The sequence below is a fragment of the Phodopus roborovskii genome, unplaced genomic scaffold, assembly GCF_943737965.1.
Source record: "Phodopus roborovskii unplaced genomic scaffold, PHOROB, whole genome shotgun sequence".
NCBI classification, from domain to species: domain Eukaryota; kingdom Metazoa; phylum Chordata; class Mammalia; order Rodentia; family Cricetidae; genus Phodopus; species Phodopus roborovskii.
Genome location: NW_026126638.1, coordinates 5,332,904 through 5,356,131, shown reverse-complemented (window position 1 = coordinate 5,356,131; position 23,228 = coordinate 5,332,904). Strand labels below are relative to the sequence as shown.

The following is a 23,228-nucleotide window of genomic DNA, read 5'->3' as shown; positions in this document are numbered from 1 at the left end:
AACTTTACCTTTCTACAGTTTTTTTGGTGTTGGGCCAAGAAGGCACAGCTATTTATAATTACTGTCACCTGTTTACACTTAAGGTTCAGGGACAGAGTAGAGCCCCAAGCTGCTCATCTGGCTCCTCGTCATCTAAACAATATAAGCATTTTGAATACTGTTTAATGAAATGTCTGTCTTGAAAGCATTAAGCGTCCTCACTGAGAATCTGCTTCCCCTTCCAGCTCCCTGACTCCCTGCCTACTCAACAACTTTCTCCCAGAAGAAACCAAGGGCTGGGGATGTACTTCAGTGGTAAAGCACTCCCTAGTGCCTGTGAGGCCCTGGGTTTGATCTACTGAAACACGTGAAAGGGCTCTACCTGTTAATGGCTTGCTAGCTTTGATGGTGGACGAAAGTGCTGCAAAGTAAGCTGTCTGAAGTTGCCCTGAGAAAGCTCAGACAGCTGAATGCTAACCCAGCCCTGATGCTCTACTGTGGACAATGACTACAGGAAGCAGGAGTTTGCACCAAACTGGGAGAAGTCTCAGATGTTGGAAAGGCAAGGAAGCATTTTCCCCCCGAGATCCCTCAGAAAGGAATATATACAGTGAGTCATTTTAGTACAAGGAGACCTTTGTTAAACTTTTGGCGTGCAGAACTGTAATAAGGTGTCAGCCAAGCAACTGCATTTGTGTAATTTGTTTAATCAGCAATAGAAAAGTATCATACAACCTGAGCTAACCTAGGATATAAAACTAACACAACACTTACATGGACGTTTACTCATGACCAATGTTCTTTGGCTATGCCAACCCAGTGTTAGCATGAGGTCACACAGCCCATAATTACTTCCCTACCTTTAGTGGACTGTAGAATACATTTGTTTGTTTTTTTTTTTTTTTTTTTTCTTACAAAACTTTCCCTCAGTTGTCCCCAAGACTCCTCAGTATGGCAAGGGAAGTCATGACCACCAGGCTAACTCTAACCTAACCAGGGTCCCCCAGTTTCTGTTGCCTGGCTTAAATGTTATTGATGTCTACTGTCCCCCAGCACCTGCCAGTCTCACTCATGGTCCTGGGCATGACCACAGCTTCCGTCAGAGCATCTCTGGTGATCCCTTGTTGTCAGGGAGGCCTTTCAGGTACAGCGTGGGCACGGCTAGGTGTTGCTGCCTCTCTGGGAGGGAGGAGTGGGGGGAGGGGGAGTCTCAGTGCTTTCAGACAAAGTTGGAAGAATCATTGCCTCCTTCACATTAAATGTCTTTCAGTTTCAAAGCTGTCTGCCTCAGGATTGGGGTTTTAAAAGGCCCTTTTTGATGAAATACTTCTACCAGTTGAATTATAATCCTCCCTCGAGGTTCAGCTGTAAGTCAAGGGGGCTTCCAGAGGTTCCCAACCTTCCTAATGCTGCCACCCTTTAACAGTCCCTCATGTTGCCGAGGCCCCAATCATAAACTTATCTTGTTGCTACTTCATAATCATAATTTTGCTACTGTTATGAATTGTAATGTGAATATCTGATGTGTAAGATATCTGATATGCTACCCGCCCCAGAGGGGTCTGAGATATTACTGGCTTAGACAGAGGAGTATAGGTAACTATTTTCCCATAGGCCCTTTCCCCAGGAGGGTCCCACGCATAATGAGTTTCTAAAACTTCATCCTAGATATATTACGACCAACTTCTAGAATTTTCTTTTGCATCGGTTCCCTTTAGGTGTATTTGGGTCTTGGTTGTGGTCCTTATTACCTTGTAACACCTGGCAAAGCCTTGGGGCTGGGGTGGGGAACCTTGCCTGGGATCTCCTTGGTAATTGTAAATTTCCGGGGAAACTGCTGATACGGCATCTGCCAGCAGGTGGCGATATTGCCCTTCATCCGTGCCGACCTAAACAGACTTCTCCCCTGCACTTGCAATCGAAAATGAGCACGTCGTCGCTGGGCAACAAGTCCAACTTTTACAGTTTGGGCCGAGGTTTCCTGCTGGCTGCTGTGTGGTGAGTTCCGGAAACCTCAGGGCCCACAGACTTCCCCTAGTGGGGCACCCGCCCAGGCTTCATCCTCTGCGGGCAGCCACGCCCACTGGGGGAAGCTGAGACTGGAAAGCCTTTCCTTGAGGCTAGCACACCTTGCTGTACCTCACCTGTCCCTTCCAGTCCCCTGACTGGCCAGCTCCATCTGAAACCGGAGTTACCAGAGGAAGGACAAGGTAGCAGCTGGCTTCTGGGGGTTGCATCTGGGGTGGGTTTGAAGTTTGAAGAGAAGGAAGGAGGGGGAGATGGCGGTAGAATGGCCAGGCTGTCCGTCTGAGAACCAAGGTGCGTTGATCTGTATTTCTTTGGAGCAAGTGTTTTGTGGCTTTTGACTTCTGGCTTCTTATGGCATGAAAACTTCAGTTTTGGCAATGAGAACCTAAGATGAAATTCTCGGAGAAGGGACAGCCGGGACCTAGACGGTATAGAAAAAACGAGAAGGCAAGGATTACTGATAAGAGGGTCCATAGACCTTCAGATGAGTATCTGGTGTTTAGTACATTCAGCCTCGGAATTAGGCACCGCAGTTACAGTTACTGCATAAGGTTGTGAGATCCTATTTGTTGAATGATATAATATTTGTATTATCTCATGTTTCAGAACTGCGTTCTGTCCCTTGCTGGGCCAAACCTGTTTTCTACTTTATTATCTTTTTATTTTCTTCTTCCCCATTTTGTCTCTTTTGACTCTCTCTCTCATCTCTGTTACTTCCTTCTGTAAAGAGCCTTCTCCCCACGTGAGTTTCTTCTGTAGAGGAGACCATGCCTTACCCCCTACTCAGTGCGAGTCACTGGATGTCCAGGGTGCGGGGAAGCAGGGAGCTGCTGGTTCACTGCTGTGGCTCTGGACAGACACTGGACTTTGCTGACTGCCTGGTTTATCATTCTGCCTCCATCAGCATCTTCATTCACAGACACCAGGCGACTGGTCCTTTCACAGAGATGTCAGGAAGCATTTGTGCCGCTGCAAATTATAACCTCACCCCCATGCCTTCATTATTGGCAGAAAGACAGGGGTTTGTGCAACCAAAACTCTTGTTTTAAATTGTGGAAATCCAAGTGCAAAGTCCATGCGTCTGGAGGACCATTGCTTCTGAGCTCTGTGAAGGATTTGTTCTGGGCCTCCTTCTGAGTCGTTCCCCCCCCCCCCGCCCCCTACGTTTGTCTGCCTTTGCACCTTCCTTTTATGAGCTCCTCGGTCATATTTGACCAAGATCAATCCTCTTATCTCATCTTTTAAAAGTTCCTATTGCTAATTAAGTTCAAATTTGGGGGTAGGAGGTTCTACAGTGTCAGCCTATGAATGGAGTGGGTCACAACTCAACCAACCCACGACAGAGTTTAGCCTTTGTATGTATGAGCTCAAATGTAGTCCATCACCTGTGTACTCACAGGTGGTCAGGACATCTTAGGAATGGCTCAGCTGTCCCCTGCTGATGCTTCCCCCACCTTTCCCGCCCCTTGCTATGGTCTCAACGACAGTGTGATCTGTTGTGTTTTAGCACGAGACCTCACCTGTGCTGTGGCTGCTGTAACAAATAACCACACACACACACACACACACACACACACACACACACACACACACCAAACAAACAAAAGACAAAAGCTGGTGGCATAAACCTCCCACTCTTGTCTTTGGGTCCTGTGGGTTTGGAGTCAAGCAAGGGTAGGTGGTCTTCTCTCTGGGGGTTCTAAGGGAAATTTCACTTCCGGTCTTGTTTCTGGGGCTTCCATGTTTAAAGACTGGAAGCTTTTATTTTCAAACTTCTAAGAATTTCTTTGCGTTCTCTACCCAGAATGATGAGAAGATAGGCTAGTGCATGGTTGGGGTCGGTTACGTTTAGGTAATGGAAGGGAGTGGGGGAAATCGGGGGCTCCTGCCTGTTCCTTTACTTGTACCTTCTTCCCTGTGTCTGTACACTGCCAACTCAAGGCAGACAGCCTCCTCTGCTGCCAACTCAAGGCAGACAGCCTCCTCTGCTACCAACTCAAGGCAGGCAGCCTCCTCTGCTGCCAACTGCAGACAGCCTCCTCTGCTACCAACTCAAGGCAGACAGCCTCCTCTGCTACCAACTGCAGACAGCCTCCTCTGCTACCAACTGCAGACAGCCTCCTCTGCTACCAACTCAAGGCAGGCAGCCTCCTCTGCTGCCAACTCAAGGCAGACAGCCTCCTCTGCTACCAACTCAAGGCAGACAGCCTCCTCTGCTGCCAACTCAAGGCAGACAGCCTCCTCTGCTACCAACTCAAGGCAGACAGCCTCCTCTGCTACCAACTCAAGGCAGACAGCCTCCTCTGCTGCCAACTCAAGGCAGACAGCCTCCTCTGCTACCAACTCAAGGCAGGCAGCCTCCTCTGCTGCCAACTCAAGGCAGGCAGCCTCCTCTGCTGCCAACTCAAGGCAGACAGCCTCCTCTGCTACCAACTCAAGGCAGACAGCCTCCTCTGCTACCATCTCAAGGCAGACAGCCTCCTCTGCTGCCAACTCAAGGCAGACAGCCTCCTCTGCTACCAACTGCAGACAGCCTCCTCTGCTGCCAACTCAAGGCAGACAGCCTCCTCTGCTGCCAACTCAAGGCAGACAGCCTCCTCTGCTGCCAACTGCAGACAGCCTCCTCTGCTGCTAACTCAAGGCAGGCAGCCTCCTCTGCTGCCAACTCAAGGCAGACAGCCTCCTCTGCTGCCAACTCAAGGCAGACAGCCTCCTCTGCTGCCAACTCAAGGCAGGCAGCCTCCTCTGCTGCCAACTCAAGGCAGACAGCCTCCTCTGCTAGTTCGCTCCCGTCCCAACTGTACATGCTGTGACTAAATGCTCAACAAGAAACAAACCAAGCGATGAAGGACTTGTTAGGTTCATGATTTGAGGGGCCATCTATCAATTGGGGAAAAGCATGGCAGTGGGAGCAGCTTGTGGCTCTGGCGGCAGAAGGGGGAGGATTTTCACTAAAACTCATGCAGCAAGGTCCAAAAGTAGGGAATGAGCCCCACTCTGTCTCCTGTGGCTCAGGCTGGCTTTGAACTCGTGGTGCAGCTGAGGCAGGCCTTGAGTTCCTCAGTGCTGGGATTACAGGCTACCCCATGACTCTCGGCTTTCTCCTTTGCATTCAGTCTGGGGCTTAGTCCATAAGACTGTGCTTCTCTTAGGGTCTTCTCTCCTCAGTTAAACTTCTCTGGAAACAGCCCCAAGAACACTGCCAGAGGTGCATCTACTAGTGAGAGTAATAGAGGAAGATGCTGGCTGAACACTGCACATGCGTGCACAGAACACATCCATATAAGTGCAAGCAACACACCACGCGCGCGCACGCACACACACACACACACACACCACACATGCACACAAGCACACACAGGCTTAGGGTCAGCCTCCCTAAGTCAGATTGTGCTGATTTGTCTTCTGCTGATCTTGAGCTAAGTGCTCAATGAGTCTTCGTTGATCTTGGCCCCAAGTTTAGTGCTGCTTCTGGTCAGCCTGGGGGCACAGTAGCAGGATTTGTGAGTATGAGAGGCAGAAGTGGTATACTTTGTGATAGGGAAACCTAAGAGGATGCTGAAAATCTGACTTGGATATCCTATCTTCTATGTGATTTATGGTCAGGCAGTGGGGTTGGAATCTGGGTGGGCCTACCCAGTCTCCTGCCCCTTGAATTTCCTTCCAGGCCACAATATCTGATCCTTCCAAGGTCCAGAAGGGACTCATATCCTGGTGTGAGGCAGCATGAACTGTGCTAGAAGAAAAGAGCAGAATTTTTTTCATTAGTTGTAACTTGTGGGCCCTCCTTACACACAATAATGGATTGCAGGGTGATGATTTCACATCCCCTCCCTTACTCTGTCTTCCACTGTCCTCTTCCTTTCTCAAGAAATTCCTTCAGGAGGCTCCTGTAGTTTCACAGTTAGAACTCTGTGGCCTTTGTGATGCATGTGTTGCATTTCATAGTGTGTTTATAAAGGTTAATAAATGGATGAGCTAGACCCATGTGGTGCATGCCTTTAATCCCATCACTCAGAAGGCTGAGTTCAAGACGAGCCCGGTCTTCATACCAAGCTCTAGGACATCAAATGCTGTCTCAAAAATGAAGAAAAGAAGAAAGGAAGGAAGGGAGGGAGGGAAGGAGAGAGGGATGAGGAGGAGGGAGGAAGGGAGGGATGACAGAAATCAGTTGGCTGGCTTAGCAGGCAACAGCACTTGCTTTACAAGTAGCTGATCTGAGTTCAGTCCCTAGAAGTCATACAAAGCCGGAAGGAAATAACCCACTGGCCTCTCCACGTGCGAAGTGGCATAAGTTCACACAATATGCAACACACACACACACACACACACACACACTTATTTTTTAAAGAAAAGAAGAGCAGGCTCAGTCTGTTTCAGATATTTTGTTTCTTTAGTTGGAACGTGGCTCTCACGGCAGGGAACAGGGAGGTACTCAGTACATTTGCAGTGTGTTCCCAGAATGGCTTTCTGATGTTGGTTGACTTGCAGTGTTTGCCTGGCTCCTGGAGGTGCAGGCTGCTCCTTCTGACACCATGTGACCTCGGTTTCACTCTTTCCTCACCCTCAATCCAAACACAGAATGGCCTAATAATACAGCCAGAGTCAGGAGATCACATGGCATCAGATTGGATCTCTACTTTTTTTTTTTTTTTTTCTGACCTCAGGCAAGGCATTTTACAACTTAACAATTAAAGTGTAGTTTCCATGTCTAATATACTGTTGATAAAACAGGAGCGAGGTGGCCTGGCATGATTTTTCTATTATGTGAATGAAGGAAAACTTGAAGAGTACCACAACAAAGTAAGATTGTGAGAGCAAAATGTAGATAACACAAATACTGGTTGCAAATGATCCAGCCTTCATCATCACACAAATTGTTCCCCTTTCTTGGACCAAAATAAAAACAAGTAATCGTCAGTCCTCTGGATTGGTAATGAGCAGGTAATGGAGGGGACATAATTTGAGAATGAAAACAAGGGCATAGATTATCTACAAGGGTGTAGATTATCTACAAAACAAGGGTGTAGATTATCTACAACTGATCGGGCAATGAACACTCCACGGCATTGGCACAACTGGTGACAGGCTGTGGGCTATGGGTATTCAGATAGTGTGACATAAATCTCTTCAAAAGGAAGATTCTTTGACCGTTGATCTCTGGGATAGAATTGCTGATGATGTGCCATGTGTATCTTCATGAATGAGTCAATGGTTTAGCAGTAATATCGGGACCTACAGCTTTGTGGGCTTGAGTGAATGTGTAGTTCAGTGTGGGAGAACTTGCCTAACGCATATGAGGCCTGAGGCTTGGTCCTCAGCATGGAGAAAAAGGTGACCCAAAGACCTAATGGAATGGAGAGACAGTGTAGTGTAAATCTTCTGAAATGTATTTTGAGTGCCAAGCGAGCAGTGGGTTCTGCTGGAGGATGGATTAGGAGAAGTCAAAGTGGAGATGGAAATTAGGGACATGGACTGTTTGGATACCCAGTTGGCCATGCAGGGAACTGAGATCATCCCAGGGCTGTGAGAAAATGTGAGCTTGGTTCAAATCCCACCATAACCGCAGGTGATGCTTTTGTTAGTTTCTGTCCAGCAGTGATCTAGTGACCAGTGGCTCCATTCCCCACCACAGGGCTTGCTGTAGAGAGGAGCACTCTGGCTTGACTCCAGGAGGCCCCGATGGTCGGTTTGTCCATGCACTGATTCTCCAAGAGGCAGAACTTCTGAGGTCCCAGGAAATCACATACAAATTAATTTATTAATTGTTAAATTCAAATACAAAGCAACATTTTTTTTTCATTATGGCATTTTCATACATACATACATATTTTCTCATTTGTTCTGCTCTGTTGTAGTTATGGTTTCTTTTTAAAAACTGCACTTTAATTCGTTTACTTCATGGAATGTGTGTGCTTGTGTGGACATGAGTGCTACAGCATACATGTAAGATAGAGGTCAGAGGACAGCTTGTTCATGTCAACTCTTCTTCGTAAATGCAGGTCCTGAGGACTGAACTCATCTCTTTAGGCATGTCGGCAAATAGCCATCTCACCACCCCTTAGTTAGGCTTGCTACTGTTGTGATAAACACCACGGCCAAAAACAACTTGGGGAAGAAAGGGTTTTCTTCAGCTTACACTTACACTTTATGGTCCATAAAGGAAGCAAGCCAGGGCAGGGGCTCAAGTTAGGAATCCGGCAACAGGAATGGATGCAGAAACCATGGAGGAGTGCTGCTTACTGTCTTGCTCCTCATGGCTTACATGATCTGCCTTTTTATAGCACCCAGGACTGCTGTGGAATAATGCTGTTGTTCACTGTAAATATTTGTCACTAGTTTGGTTTAATAAAACACCAATTGGGCAGTAGACAGGCAGGAAATATAGGAGGGGCTTCAAGACCGGGAGAATTCTGGAAGAGGAAAGGCAGAGATGCAGTCGCCAGCCAGATGCAGAGGAAGCAAGATGAGAATGTCTTATTGAGTAAAGGTACCAAGCCACGTGGCTAAACATAGATAAGAACTCTGGGTTAATTTATGTTGCAAGAGCTTGTAAGAAATAAACCTGAGCAGTAGGCCAAACAGTTTATAATTAATATAAGCCTTTGTATGTTTATTTCGGACTGAATGGCTACAGGATAGGGCGGGACAGAAACTTACATCTACACAGGACCATTACACTAGCCCAGGAATGGCATCATCCAGAGAGCTGGGTTCTCTCACATCAATCATCAATCAAGAAAACGCACCACAGGCTTGTTCACAGGCAGACCTGGTGAGGACACTTTCTCAGCTGAGATTCTCCCTGCTAAAATGACTCTAAATTATGTCAATCGATTTAAAAAACAAAACAAAAACAAACTAGACAGAACACCTTCATCACCGCTCTCCCTTGATCCACGCTGCCTACCCTTCTAACTTTTGCCTCCCATCCTGAGACAATCACCTTTTTGCTTTCCTATCACACGTGTTTACTTATCCCATCTCCCTCTCTCTTCTCCCTTCATCATCCCCTGCTCCATGAGCCCTCTCTTTCAATGTATAACTTAAGCTCAGCATGTAAGAGAAAGGATATGGTGCTTGTCTTATGTGTGTGGCTGACTGCTTTTACCATATAATGCCCAGTTCCATACACTTTGATGGCAATCTCATTTTTCACTGGGGCTGTATAAAATTGCCTGTGTATATGTATCACTTTTCTTTATCTATTTTTGTACTGATGCGTATCTGGATTGGCTCATTCCCTGGCTACAGTGACTAGTATAGCTATCAGTGTGAATGACTAAGCATATGAATCCTTAGGGCACACGCCTGGGAATGGTATAGCTTGGATATGTGGCATTATGGCATTCCTAGCTCATTTATTTATTTATTTTTTAAGAAACTGACACCTTGATTTCCATAGTAGCTGCCCCACATCCTCATCGACATTTGCTGTCGTTTGTTTTCTTGATTCTGACTGGGGTGAGAATGAAACTCAAAATGTTTTACATGCATTTTCTTTAGTGCTGTTTATTGGCCATTTGTACTTCTTCTTTGTATTGAGTTTCTCTCTCTCCCATCAGCCAGCTCCCAAATAACCATATAGAGACTTATTGTTAACAATGAAATCTCACCCAATAGCTTAGGCTTGTTTCTAGCTAGCTCTTGTAACTTAAATTCACCTGCTTCTGTTAATTTACATGTTGCCACATGGTTCTTGGCCTTTAACTCTTCTCCTTCATGTCTTTCATCCTCCTGTGTCTTTCTCCTGGTGACTCTGCTCTGAAAATCCTGCCTAGCTATTGGCTGTTTAGCTTTTTATCAAACCAATAATAGTGACATATTTTCACACAGGGTAAAGGAATATTCTATAACACCTCTTTAAAGAATTGTCACTTGAGTTCATTAGCCTATTTATTAATTGGTTCATTTATTATTGTGGTTGGTGTGTGTGTATGCTTAATTTTTGTAGTTTTTTATATAATCCTAGTATGAATCTCCTGTTGGATGTGTAGTTAGGAAATAATTTTCTCATTATGAAGGCTACCTCTTCATTTTGTGATTGTTTCCATGTTGTGCGGAAGGTTCTTAACTTCACTGTAATCCTACTGGTCAGTAAGGTGTTTGCCCTGCAGTCATGAATAGAGTTTGAATTGCCAACATCCACAGAAATGCCACATATGTATAGTGGTCCATCTAAATGAAGCTCTTGAGAGGCAGAGACAGGAGCAAGGTGGCTGGTTAAACTATTCAAATAGCTGAGTTTTGGGTTCATGTGAGAGATCCAGACTCAGTAAATGTGATTGTAGAAGACAAGTAGTGTCAAATCCTCCACATGTATGCATTTATACATACACATATGTACACAATACAAACATGTATACATGCCCATATACATCACAGACTGTTGAGTGACACTATCCCTGGGGAGACATGAACAAATGTCAGTCCTCTAGACAGGGACTGACAACAGATCAGAGTAAGGATAGCATAAGACATCAATTGTGTCAATCAATGAGTTTTCTGGAGGTCATTTATGGGAGCAGAAATAACTCAAAGGCAGCTGCATCATCAAAGCCCACCCCAGCATAGGCGACAGCTCACAAAATGTGGAAATCTGAATCACTTCACAGCCTGCAGACAGCTCCACAGGTTGAAGAGTGACCTTTCTAGGCTGTTCAGTTGGTTTGAGCCTCTTACTCTTAGCTGACAGTAACTCTGAGAAGCCCTTACTGTTTATATAGCCTTAGGGAGCAGCCTAGTGAACATTATCAGTTTGAGGAACTTCCTGAAGACTTACAGTATCACTACTTCCCCTTGAAAACATATTGGGTTTTTGTTGTTGTTGTTGTTGTTTTGTTTTGCTTCTAACAACTTCCTTCTAAGATGGGGGTTTATCTTAGAGGAACTTGCCACAGAACACACAAGCATAGACATACAGAAAGAAAGAACACAAAGAAATGTAACAAAATTTTATGAAAAGTTTATTTTGGAGTTAATTTGAAAATTTTTATGAATTTTATAACAAAACAAGATTTGTTAAAAAGCACTGTGTATGAGCCCCTGTGCTAAACCTTGCCACCTATAGGATATGACATGAGTGTCTAACTTTTGAGGTGCTTAGGAGGAAAGTTTAAGAGCTCAGTGACATAGTCTGTTTTCCTTATTTCCACACGTAAGTAGCAGAGATGAAGAATATAACAAAGTTTGATCGGAATAACCCAAATTATTGGCAAAAGCTTTCAACTTTTGACTACCCCTGACAGTTTTCCCATTAGGTAAAACAGTCACTGAGCTGTAGGAACAATTCATGTCTGACTCCACTTGAACGGAACAGGAACATGCCTCCTTGACTAGAGAATCAAAAATACCAGGGTTACAGATTTAGTGGGGGATTCTCAGGTTTTATACAAAAAGCAACTCTCAGGATTTTAAGGTTGCATTTGGAGCATGAGGAAGTAAGGGATGCTTTGCATTTAGGCCACAGGGCATGCTTGACAGATGCATGCTGAACTAATGGATTTTTAAAATTATGTAGGTTTGTTTCTTCCACTTTTTTTTTTTTTTTTTAATAAAAAGAGACCATTCTGTGCAGGTCTCTGTTCTAAATTGGAATATGTTTAAGAAAGTGAGAGAAATAGGGTCAGCACTCTAGGCAGCTTTAATCATCTCTAAAACAAACGGTGACAGTGTGTGTCCTGTGTCTTCTCTTTCAGGCTAAGCACAATAGAGCGCCAATAAACACAAGGCAAACACTGTTGGTTTCTACAGAAGATGTTGTGCACGTAGTAGTTTTTTTCCCATGTGAAGTCTATAGTGTTTCTATAACATAGCTGCCTAAAGTTTTTCAAGAATGCTCTGTCTGTTCTTTAAAAGCTATGCCTTTCGTTAGTCCTGAAAGCTATGAGGAGAATGGAGCTTTCTTTTGGGTGACAAAAACATGTTGGAACTATATAGAATTACTAGTTAGTTATTGAATCATGAACGTGTTAACATGGCTAGGGGCTGCTGAATTGCTAAACTGCCATGCAAACCTGATCCTGGGAACTCAAAGGTGGAAAGAGAGAGCTGACTCCTTCAAATTACCTATGACACGTGCACAGATGGACACACACATGAAATCAGTATGTAAAATGCAAAAACTCCAAACAAACAAAAGAGGTGGAGGCCGAGGCAGGTGGACCAACCTATTGTGCCAGACTTTGTTGACGCCTCATGGGAGCTGTTGCATGTGAGGAGGACTGGACTGGGGGATGGCTAGGAGGAGGTGAGGGACTGTGGTAGGAGGTGGGAGCGTGGGAGGGCAAACTGTGGTTGGAATGTAAAATGAAATCAAAATAAGAAAAATGAAAAAAAAAAACCTTCAAATGCTTTATATGTCACTATTCATAGCAACATAGCGGTGAAAACTGGAAATTAGTCATGGTAAATGCATAATCAAAGTCAAGTATATTCATACAACCTGATTCAGCCTCAAAAGGGGGACTAAAGCCTAGAAATCATTACATTAACTGAATGAAGCCAGGCACAGAAGGCCAAATACTACATTATTCAATTAGTATGAAATATCCAGGATAGAATAATCCATAGAGAGAAAACGATTTGTGACTGCCCTGGATTAGGGGGTGGGAGCACTGGGTAATCACCGATACTAAGAAGGCGTTTCATTTCGGCAGGTTATGAAAATATTTATTTTAAAAAAGATGTATTTATTTTTATGTGGCTGGTGTTTTGCCTGCATATGTCTGTGAGCCATGCGTGCCTAGGGCTGCAGGAGACTGGAATAGGATGTCAATTTCCCTGGAAGTGGAGTTAGGGGTGGTTGTGAGCCACCACATGGGTACCGAGAACAAACCTAGGTCCCCGGGAAGAGACCAAGTGCTTTTAACCACTGAGCCATCTCTTCAGCCCAATGACACATGTTAAAGTAACACACAGTGAAGACAATTGCTCGACACTATGACTCTACTAAAAGTAACTTTTTAAAATTTGAAAATGTTGAACTTTATGATACACAGTTAAAAGAGCAATGCTAAAGGTAATTCTAACTTTGCAAAGCAAAGGGAAACAGGAAGAAGGGAAGAAAGAAAACCTTTTAGGAGGTAGTACAGTATAGGATACTTTGTAAGAATATTGACGCTGGGCCACGGTTTCTCCATCTATGGGAATTATATGATTCACTATGTGCAGTGTGTTTAGAACAGCACATAACCTGTGTTGTCCATGTTTGGCACAGTAAACTCAGTCAACAGCAGTAGGAAGAGTGGGGGAAACCAAGTAAGCTCAGGCGGAGTGTCAGTTAAGGAGCAGCAGGGTGGAGCAGAGATCAAGGCTGATTGTTTAGCTTGGCTATGTGAACTCTGCTCTCCTGATAGGGGAGAGTCTGGGGTATAACTTGGAATGTAGGTAATTCCCTAGCTTAGTGTCCTGTTTTATTTTATGTTTGTGTTGCTTGCTTTTGTTTTAAGCCAGAGTCTCGTTCTGTGGTCTAGGCTGGTTATGGAGCAAAGATAGCTAGACCTTGAGACGTCTGCAATGCTCCTGCCTCAGCTTCCTGGATGCTGGGATCACAGGTGTGAGGTACTCTTTTCAGCTGGGTCTTGTGAAGCTCTGCCCACAAGTGAAGGGATGGTGAGCAGCACCTAAGTATTGTTGCTTAATGCAAATAATCACTAGACACATATCTCCGAGGAGCTCTCCCCCAGAAGCCCAGCAGGAAACATGTCACCGGTGTCCTCTTGTTCCCATATGAAGTTACCTTTTCAAGAAGATTGATATTTAAGTTTTGGTTGTGTGTGTGTGTGTGAACCTGTGAGTGCAGGTGCCTATGGAGTCCAAAAGGTGTTTGATCCCGTGGAGCTTGAGTCACCGACAAGTTGTAAGCTGCCTGACATGCTTGTTGGGGACAGATCTAGGGTACTCTGCAAGAAGAGTATGAGCTCTTAACTACCGAGCCATCTCTCTATCCCTTAGTTTTTTGTTTTTGTTTTGTTAGATCGATTTGTTGTTTCCTTGGCAGAGCTCTCTGCATTTTGGACAGCTGTATGGCTTGAATTTTCTGTAGGAGTCAGGCTGTGTGAACACACAACAAGCAGCAACGACTGGAAAGACTCAGTTTCTTCATCCTCTGCTTAACTCAAAGACAAGTGCTGGTGTCCACGCCCCTTCTGGTTGTACATCTCCTGATTCTTTTCTCTGCATAGACATTTCACTCTGCCTAAGTTATGAACAGACACTGACAGAGTGTTGGTTGTTACTGCCCTTGCTCTAGATCACAAAGCTTCACTGGACCATTGAAGAGCCCTATCCTACCCGAAACCACACCGTTACACACATAATGCATTGCTGAAAGGTCATTGGATTGCAGATTATCTCCCAGTATGAGTCTGGCATCATCTCTCTTGAAATATATTAACCTTTGTTAGTCATAAGTATAAGAATTATAAGTATAGATATAAAAGAAGAAAACATGCAGCCAGCAAATGACACACTCACATGCAGAACCAGCTTGACCTCTAAAATAACCAGAGCCACAGTTGAGTAGATGCTCAGATCATTTACCACTGAACTTCAACTCCTAAAGGCAGGGGACCTTGGAAGAGGGGGCAATACATGTGTGTGGTTGGAGGGGCACAAAAAAAGCATCTGATAATCCTACCTTGGAGTAGGATTTTTAAAAAGTACTTTGGTCTTGAAATTTTAAAGCACTTTAATCTTTCATTTGCTGTTTCAAGATTGGGTCTTACTATGTAACCCAACTAGACCCTGACCCTCCTATTTTTGATCCTTCATCTTTAGTCTCCTGTGTGCCAGGATTACAGGTGTGCACTCCAGTCTCTTTTGACACCGTCAGAATGTCTCTGATTATGTGATTCATAATTTTAAAGATTAGGATTTAGTATTATGATTCATTATTTTATAGATTAGGTATTAAAATGCAGAGGAGAGATTACACTTGCTCAGACTTACATAGAGTAACACAGAAAGGCAGGAATTCAGGTGGTAGATCTGTGTGATACTAGAAGGATGGCTGGCTGCCAATACAAAAATCTTCTCTAGTGAATTTGAAGCTAATGAATTTCCTCTGGATTACTTAAGAGAGAGAGATAAGCAGTTTATCAGTGGAAGGCTGGCCAAATTGACTTTCATACTACACTTATCCAGAGGGTTGGAAGTACCTCTTTACACTTGGTTTTAATTTTCAGAGTCTTATTCTTTTTAAAATTACTTCTAGATGATTCCTAAGGAATATCTTTCTTGCCTTCTTTCTCTTTCATGGTTTTTGAAAAATTCAAACAGAACCATTATTTTTGACTTGGGAGTTATTGTGTGGAAAAGGAAGTCTGAAATCTGTTATATCTAATTTTACAAGTACATGGTATTCCATATCAGAAAATTATGAAGCAATTCACAGGGAAGAACAGAAGAATTAAAAAGCTTGAAGTAACAGTCACAGTGAGGCTGCTGTACTTCTGACACTCCAGAGGTAGAGACAGGAGGACCAGGATGCCAAGTCCATTACCAGCTGATCTCCATCCCCCGACTCCTTGGTAGTGGTTTAATAACCATTTTTATTTTAAGGCTCTACTATGGCTTGAAGATGGAGTGCTTTCCTAGTATGGATGTGGCTCTTGTCTCTATTTCCAGCAACACTATACATACACAAATAAAATATAAGAATCCCCTTGTGGTTATTGGAAAGAATTCTTGTTAGGACAGCCACTTGAAATCATTTTCAGTGATGACCCTCACACTCTCACTGACTCTCTGGAGGAGGATTCTCTGAGCATGAAGGATGAGCTCATCTCCGTAGATTAGGAAGTAAAGCCTTCATCTGGTTGAGATAAGTCCATCCCAGGAATCTGGGAATCAGGCCAGCAGGAGGCAAGAGGCAGGAGGCAGGCAGGAGGCAGGCAGGCAGGGGGCAGGGGGCAGGAGGCAGGAGGCAGATCTCTGTGAGTTTGTGACCAGTATGGTTTACATAATGAGTTTCAGCCACCTTCAGCTTCATAGTGAGGCCCTATCTCAAAGATGAAAAATAAAAATTACTAATTCATATATAAGCCATTCTTTGTCTATACGTGTTTAACATTTTGACTTAGTTAACTTGACTCCTGCCATTCTTAGCTATTTATTTATCTATCAGCATATCAGTTTTTTTTTATTATCAGACAGTCACTTTTTAATGTTTATTAATTGGCTTTTTTCCATTGTGATTTTTTTTTCCTATGGGAAAATATTCCATCTTTGCAGTTTATAAAGTAATCAGTCACCAATCTCATATAATCTAAAATGTGAATTTATGCTTCTCAGAGAAATGTTTACTGCAATGTATTTTGTTATCAATGAAGTAATGATGTAAATTACTTTTGACTGTGTAAGCAATCCACTGCCTGAACTTCAGTAGTTCTCAACCCCTCCATTTGTCAGCATCTCCCGGGAGCTTTCCCACTGTTGAACACTACTGTGTGGAGTCATAGTCTAGGACCCGCCATCCTCCTCATCCCCGGAGGCAGTGAGCAGTGAGCAGCAGGGACGCTAATTTCACGGAGCTCATGGGAAGTGCAGGTGTGAGGGCCACGGACCTGCTGGAGCCCTGAGTGTCTGCAAGTCAGCCCCGGAAGCCTTCACTGATGCACGCCCGTCCTCCCACTCACCGTCCCTTAAAGAGCTTGGAGAGATGCCTGCACATAGTTTTCTCACATCCTTGCGCCTGTCTCTTCCTGGAGACGGCCCCGGTGGTCCTGCCTGGACTGTTCTATGCTCCCTCCCTTTGATCGGTGTTCACTCAATGCGCATTTCCAACCCTCCCGTGTTTTCTTCTCTGCTGATGCTGGACTCTCCTCCTCCTTCAGCCTCCACCACAGCTCCGCCTTCTCTTACTTCCCTCTCTGCTCCTTCCTGAGGTCTTTGCTCATCCCCTCTTTGGGTGTAATTCGCTGCCTTTATGTCTCCTATATGTTTGGACACTTACTTGCATCATGCACAAATCCCTCTTTTATTCCTCTTTTCCTTTTATTTTTATTTTTTTTTTCTCTCTATCCTCCCCCTCTACTTCCAAGACTTTCAGTATCATTGAACAGATCCTAGGGCTGGAGAGATGGCTCAGATATGAAGAGAGCTGGCTGCTCTTCCAGAGAACCTTGGTTCAATTCCTTGCACACACATGGTGGCTCACAGTCATCCGCTACTCCAGTTCCAAAGGATCTCAATCCCTCTTCTGGCCTCCCTCTTCTGCTTCAATGTATGCACAAACACACATAAAATTAAAACCAAAATAAAACAAAAAGCTAAGCTCCTGAGATCCATTCTCTGCCCAGACGTCTACTGGACATTTCTAATCAAAATGTCAAATCCTGTATTATTTTTTGTCTTTTCCTTTATCCTCCTCCCTTGTCCTTCCTGTCGCTCCCTCCTGTGGGATGCTGGTTCCTCAACATCTCCAGTGTTTATTTTTACTGTCAATACTGTAACCCTGGAGCCCATTGTGAAACAATTGTTTTCCCACGTTCCTTCTTACCTCTGACTTAGTATTCAATGCTTACCAGAGTAACATCATGTTTTCCTTTTAAGTTTGAAAGAATCACCTGGTCACATGGACGAGGCAGGGAGGGATAACCTGAGTTTTCACCTGAGTCTGACCCTTTCCTCACAGATTCATTTCCTGCTGTTCTGTTTCTCCACTCCACAGGAGAGAGGGAGGGGGTTTAGTAATTCCTGGAGGAGGAAGGAAAGGACTATCAATGTCAGATGCTGTTTTGCCACTAGGTGCTACAGGAGTCACCACCAAACCAGAGCGCAAACTGCAAGCCTGTGCCAGCACAGAGCCAAGTCAGTGCTGAACTCCATCTCTCCCAGCTTGTAGACAGCTCACAGATGTCTACCTACTGAACCACCCTCAGGAGGGGACACACTCTGCTTTGGCTCCCAACTCTGTGGAAGGAGGTAGTAGTGTGCTCCCAGGGAGACACGTTTAATCCGGTATTTATTGTTGTTTACCTGGGAGTGTGCTCTTTACTGGACCACACCCTGCATGACACTGTACTTAGGTAAAGGCAGCTAAGTGGACTTCCTGATTGTTGGCCTGAGAAAGAGGTGTGGGGGGGGGGAAGGGGAGAGGGAGGGAGAGAGAGAGGAGGTAGGAAGGGAAGAAGGAAGAGAGAGGAGGAGGAGGGTATGTATATGCATGGTCCTCTTGTCTGTCTTCTTAACCTTAGCTTGAACCTTTCTGTCTGCCAGAGAGATAGAGAACAGACGAGAAGAATTTGTGGAGGAAACTGTGAGGAGGTGCGTGCGTGCGTGCGTGTGTGTGTGTGTGTGTGTGTGTGTGTGTGTGTGTGTGTGTGTGTGTTAGTTTTTTTGAGACAAGGCCTCAGTATATAGTCCTGGTTGTTCTGGAATTCACTGTGTAGACCAAGCTAGCCTGGCCTCAAACTCACACAGATATGCCTGCCTCTGCCTCTGTCTTCTTGTACGGTGTCTCACAGGTTTGTCTTGGAGAGAGGAAGAGCCCGAGTATAAGAGAGGTACCTAGGGATCCCGAGTCCTCATCCAGTGTTCTGTCCCTTTGGACAATGAGATCAGAACCTTCTTGGCTATGGGGCATATTCAAAGACTACTATTCCTCAGAACTGAGTCTTCACACTCAAAAAGCAGATCATAAAGACAGAATTGAAGGTGTGTGTGCGTGTGTGCACATACATGCATACATATACAGGTGCATGTATGCAGCAGTTTAGAGCACACTATATATATATAAATAAGAGATCTGGGCCTAGATAAGAAATCTTTTCTGCCATTTGCTCACATGGCTAAAAAAGACTTTATCACTTGTATTGGAATGGCTCAGTTTCTGCCTTTCCTCTTTGGCATGGATGAGCCTATCACAATAACTGGCATGCAGTCTTTTCTTGGTATATAAGATCTGAAATCAGGAAAGATAGCTTGTTTTTTGGGATGTTGAACACAAATCATACTGAATTCTTCCCGGTCTGAGCAGTCCTCACTCTTACTGCTAACTGAATGTGTTCTCTCTGGCAAGTGAGCTTCCTTGTTGGATAGCTTGGGAGTAGAAAGGAGAGGAGGGTAGTCAATGACTTAGGAACAAAAGTAGACCTTCTTAGCCTGGGCTCCTTCCTCCTCCATAAAATTTCCCCCATTTAAAGTATTGAGGACTTCTGCCCCATAGCCCTTAACTGTTAATAACTCCCTTGAGCCATTGTGTTTGCCAGGAGGTAAGTCACTTGGATCTTTGAAAACCACTTTGCTGGCAGATCCACGAGGGTTGTTGTGCAGATGCTGAGATTGGGAATGAAGCTTCAGACAGACAGACTCACACCTCAGTGGAACAGATGCCATCCCAGTGACATTTCTGTAGCACACACAGAGCTTTTGCGCTAGCAGGACAAGATGATTTCCCAAGTCCTGTGCACGGCTGTGCTTCGGTGGGGAGAATTTCTTTTGGAAACTTGTAGGTATATTGGGGATTGTGTCTGGGGTGGGGTGATATTGTGATAACCAAATAGAAAAGTCAGGAAGAAGAGTTGTGTTATGGTTGCAAACAGACCTGCCCCTGACTCGATGAAACAGGTGCAGACACTCCCTGTGGTTGTGGTTGTGTTGTGTTGTGAATCCGTATAGCAGTTTGAGAGTTAGCATTGATATTTAGTAAAATTATGATTATCACTTACTTCTATAGAGTCTGCAATGTTGTCTTGCAATAAATTAGGGCCTTCGCTCACCTTTCTAATTATGTCTCCTGTCTCAATTCAAGGGGGGAAATTAACCCTTTTATAGGAAAATTGACATTGGAGTAGCTGAGAGGAGAAAAATCAAGGAATAGCTCACCGGTGAGGCAATATTTTTGTGTCAGGCAGAACTCTGCCAGGAGAGATTGGGCAGGTACAGATACATGCAAACTGTAGGCAAGTTATATACAAACATATTTTGCAACTGTCAAATGAGGGTCAAAATAAAGAATAGCGCAGCTGCAAGAGTCCCTTGCTTCCAATGCATGAATTTTCTTATTTGTGGCACTCACTGTGGACTAACATTTTACATTCTTAACGATTTGCAGCATTTCGCAGCCCATATAAGAGAAGCTGTAGCCATGCTACAATTTTTTTTAACAAGATTAAAAAAAATTGTGTAAATGTTAGTATAGTATTTTTATAAATATGGTCTTAATATATACCATAGTTGTAATTTCAATTATATTATTAATCTATTAATGTTCTTCTCAGGCACCTAAGTGGCCCTGTAGGTAGATGCCACATGGGATTTAAGTAGTTATTAGTAGTTATGGGCTATAGGGCTTAGGACTCCAACACTTAACTATTATGCCTATTTATTAGTATTACGAATTAATTTAACATATTTGTTATATCTTATAAGTATAATTGTTCCCTATAGGATTCTTCTAGAAGAGTCAGATTAAGCCTTGAGAAGAACCATCTCAGAGGATCAAGCATAAAGTCATGCCTTTTCTCAGCTTGATGCAGACCAATAGACTAAGCCGTTTGTTAGTCAATTACTAATTTCAGGGGGAAAGTGGCATAGCAAGTAATCTTGCTGTGACAAGCAAATGTGAATATCTTTTGATGCACAAGCTTGGAGGAAGATAGGGATTTGTAAGGCAAGGTTTCCTGCATATGTTATTGCTATCCGGATATGCCTACTAAGTATCCCTGGTGTGCAAATTTTAAAAATCCTGGAGTCATTTGTTATATGCCACATGCGTTTTGGCAAATTGGAGATTATTGTACAATTATCTTCCTTTTCTTTCTACATTTTAAAACATGTCTTACACACACACATACACAAACATTTGCACACACACAGACATACACAAACATTTGCCGTGGTGCCTGTGTGGTAGTCAGGGGTCAAGTTTTGGGAACTTTCCCTTCCGCCGCTTGTGTTCCGCGGATACTCAGGTTGTCAGGCTAGTGCAGCAAATACCTTCACCCTCAAGTCTTCCTCCATGCCGTGTGAATATCTTGGAGACAGCTTCAGAGTGCATTTGCTTCATTGGCTTGCCGGTTATTAAAAATCCTAGTTACCTTAAACTGCCAGAGACAAGGAGAAGCCGTGGTGAGAGCCTGGCTCAGGGAGGGTAAGTGAAGGCCATATGGTGTCTCAGGGCATGGGGAGGAAGGGAGGATTTGGGTCACCCAGGGGAGGTGAGTTTGGCTGTAGCCAGGTCAGGGTGGGGTCTGGGCACGTCTTCAGGTTACGTCCTTATGCTGGTGGCCAGTGGTTTGGCTTTTGGGCAGAGCTCACAGTCTGAGCTGGCTGCTGACTCCTTTTTTTTCCCATTTGTACTGTGTAGAGAGATTGTGTTCCTAGCACCTACTCCCCAGAGAGCCAAACTCGTTCAACTGGCTGCTCCCTGCACAAAAATGATTACTTGTATCTGATAAGATCCTGAAAAGGAAGCAAGAGGAAAAGAACAAGAATGCCCAGGGCGTTGCTACATTTTCCAGCAGACTCTGAGCACCCAGCTCAGCTCTGGGTTAGTTTCAGGGCCATCTCCTTTGCTCCCACTGGCCTGTGGTCTCAGAAGGGTGGAACCTTTCTGACCTGCTTTCTCTTTGCTTGTTTGGTTCACCATGTACATGAAGGAGGTAGCTTTCGCTGTCTTAATTGTTCACTGGCTTCAGAGATAACTTGCTGTGTACAAACTCACAGACAAAAAATTCTTCCCCTCCCACTACCCTCTCCCTCTTCCTGTTTCTCTCTCTCTTTTGTTTTTATTTTTTTGAGACAGGGTCTCTTTATGTAGTCTTGACTGTCCTGAAGCTCACTATATAGACCAGGGTGGCCTCCTACTCAAGAGATCCTCCTGCCTCAGTGTTGGAATTGCCTCCCTCCCTCCCTCCCTCCCTCCCTCCCTCTCTCTCTTTCATGTAACTTTTCACCACCCACTTTCCACCACCCCCATTAGCTGACCATACACCCACCTCCCTTCTGAGCTGTTTAATTGTGATATGCAATATGTATTCATGGAATAATGAAAAGTGAAAAGGCATGGGGCTGGATCTGGGAGATTTCTTTGTTCATGTTTTTTGGGCAGAGAGTCTTTGATCATCAGCATCAATAGTAAAACTCAGTATGTAACCATAGGAGACCTAGGATGGCTAATGGACGACTTTAGCATCACATCATGTCAGCTGCACTTCCAGTTTTGTTTTTATCAAATCACTACCGAATGAGACCACCCGGGATTGCTGAGCAGGAAAATCAGACTAGTTTCAGACTAGTCAGAATTAAAGCAGTAGGCTGCCCTGACTCTGGAGCCACCTCGTCTCTGAGCAAGGGCAAAGGGTAGGTCGATAGATACATGGAAGAGCAGGAATTGCTGCCTCTCTTCAGAAAGAAACAGGTCTCTAGATGTCACTTAAAAGATGTGTGGGTCAGGATGGTGCTATGGGTCCCTACTTCAGTGTGGTCACAGAAGTCTAGCAATGACATGAAGGGATCAAGGTTGGAAAGCTGTATAAGTGAGAAATACAAATGCTTCAGGAGAAAAAGAATGTTTCTTCAGCCCGAATCCCAGACAAAACAGCAGAGAGAAGTGGTGGCCCAGGGAGGCCACTGTGTGCTGAGTAGCTAGAGATTCATACATGTGTTTAAAATTTCTACCGTTACAAGCAGTTTTCCCGCCAGCCTGGTCCCACAGCCAAAAAACACAGAGACGCTGTATTAGATACAAAGCTGTTGGCCTGTTACTAGCGTTTCTTATTAGCTAGCTCTATCTTAAATATTAACCCATTTCTATTAATCTAAGTATTTTCACATGGTCTAATCTTCCCGGAGATAGGGTCCGGACCTCTTCCCCTCTCAAGTCTCTACATCTTGAATCTCCTACTGTATCTCCCAGAATATTCCTTGTCTCCTAGTCCCACCTATCTTGCCTTCCTATTTGCCAACAGTTCTTTATTCATTAACCAATAAGAGAAACATATTTACAGAATGACATCTCCCATCAGTCTACATGTGCCCTTCTTTTTTTTTTTTCTAGAATAACACACACAGTCCTTGGAAATACCGCGTCACTGTGGCTGTTCTCTGTGCACCCCAGTGGGCCTTGTAGAGGAGGCTGGCCCTGTGGCGATGGGAGAGAAGGGTCACCCAAGTCGGGTACTGTTGGAATGCAGTCTCAGTGACAAGCTGTGTGGTAAGAGCAGACGCCACAACTGCCTATGATCTGATGCTGTAATAATAGAGACTGAGTTCTG

At 44.4% G+C, this 23,228-nt stretch overlaps 1 protein-coding gene across 1 annotated transcript in view; it reads left to right on the top strand.

Moving 5' to 3' along the window:
• Positions 1-1,956: 1,956 nt before the first annotated feature.
• The window catches only part of Styk1 (serine/threonine/tyrosine kinase 1), a 33,615-nt gene continuing 12,343 nt past the window's right edge, over positions 1,957-23,228 (top strand). The window contains exons 1-2 of the mRNA XM_051173235.1: positions 1,957-2,189; positions 23,012-23,167. Of these exons, the coding sequence (XP_051029192.1) occupies positions 23,104-23,167 (64 nt within the window). The 5' untranslated portion in view covers positions 1,957-2,189; positions 23,012-23,103. The remainder of the gene's footprint in view (positions 2,190-23,011; positions 23,168-23,228) is intronic.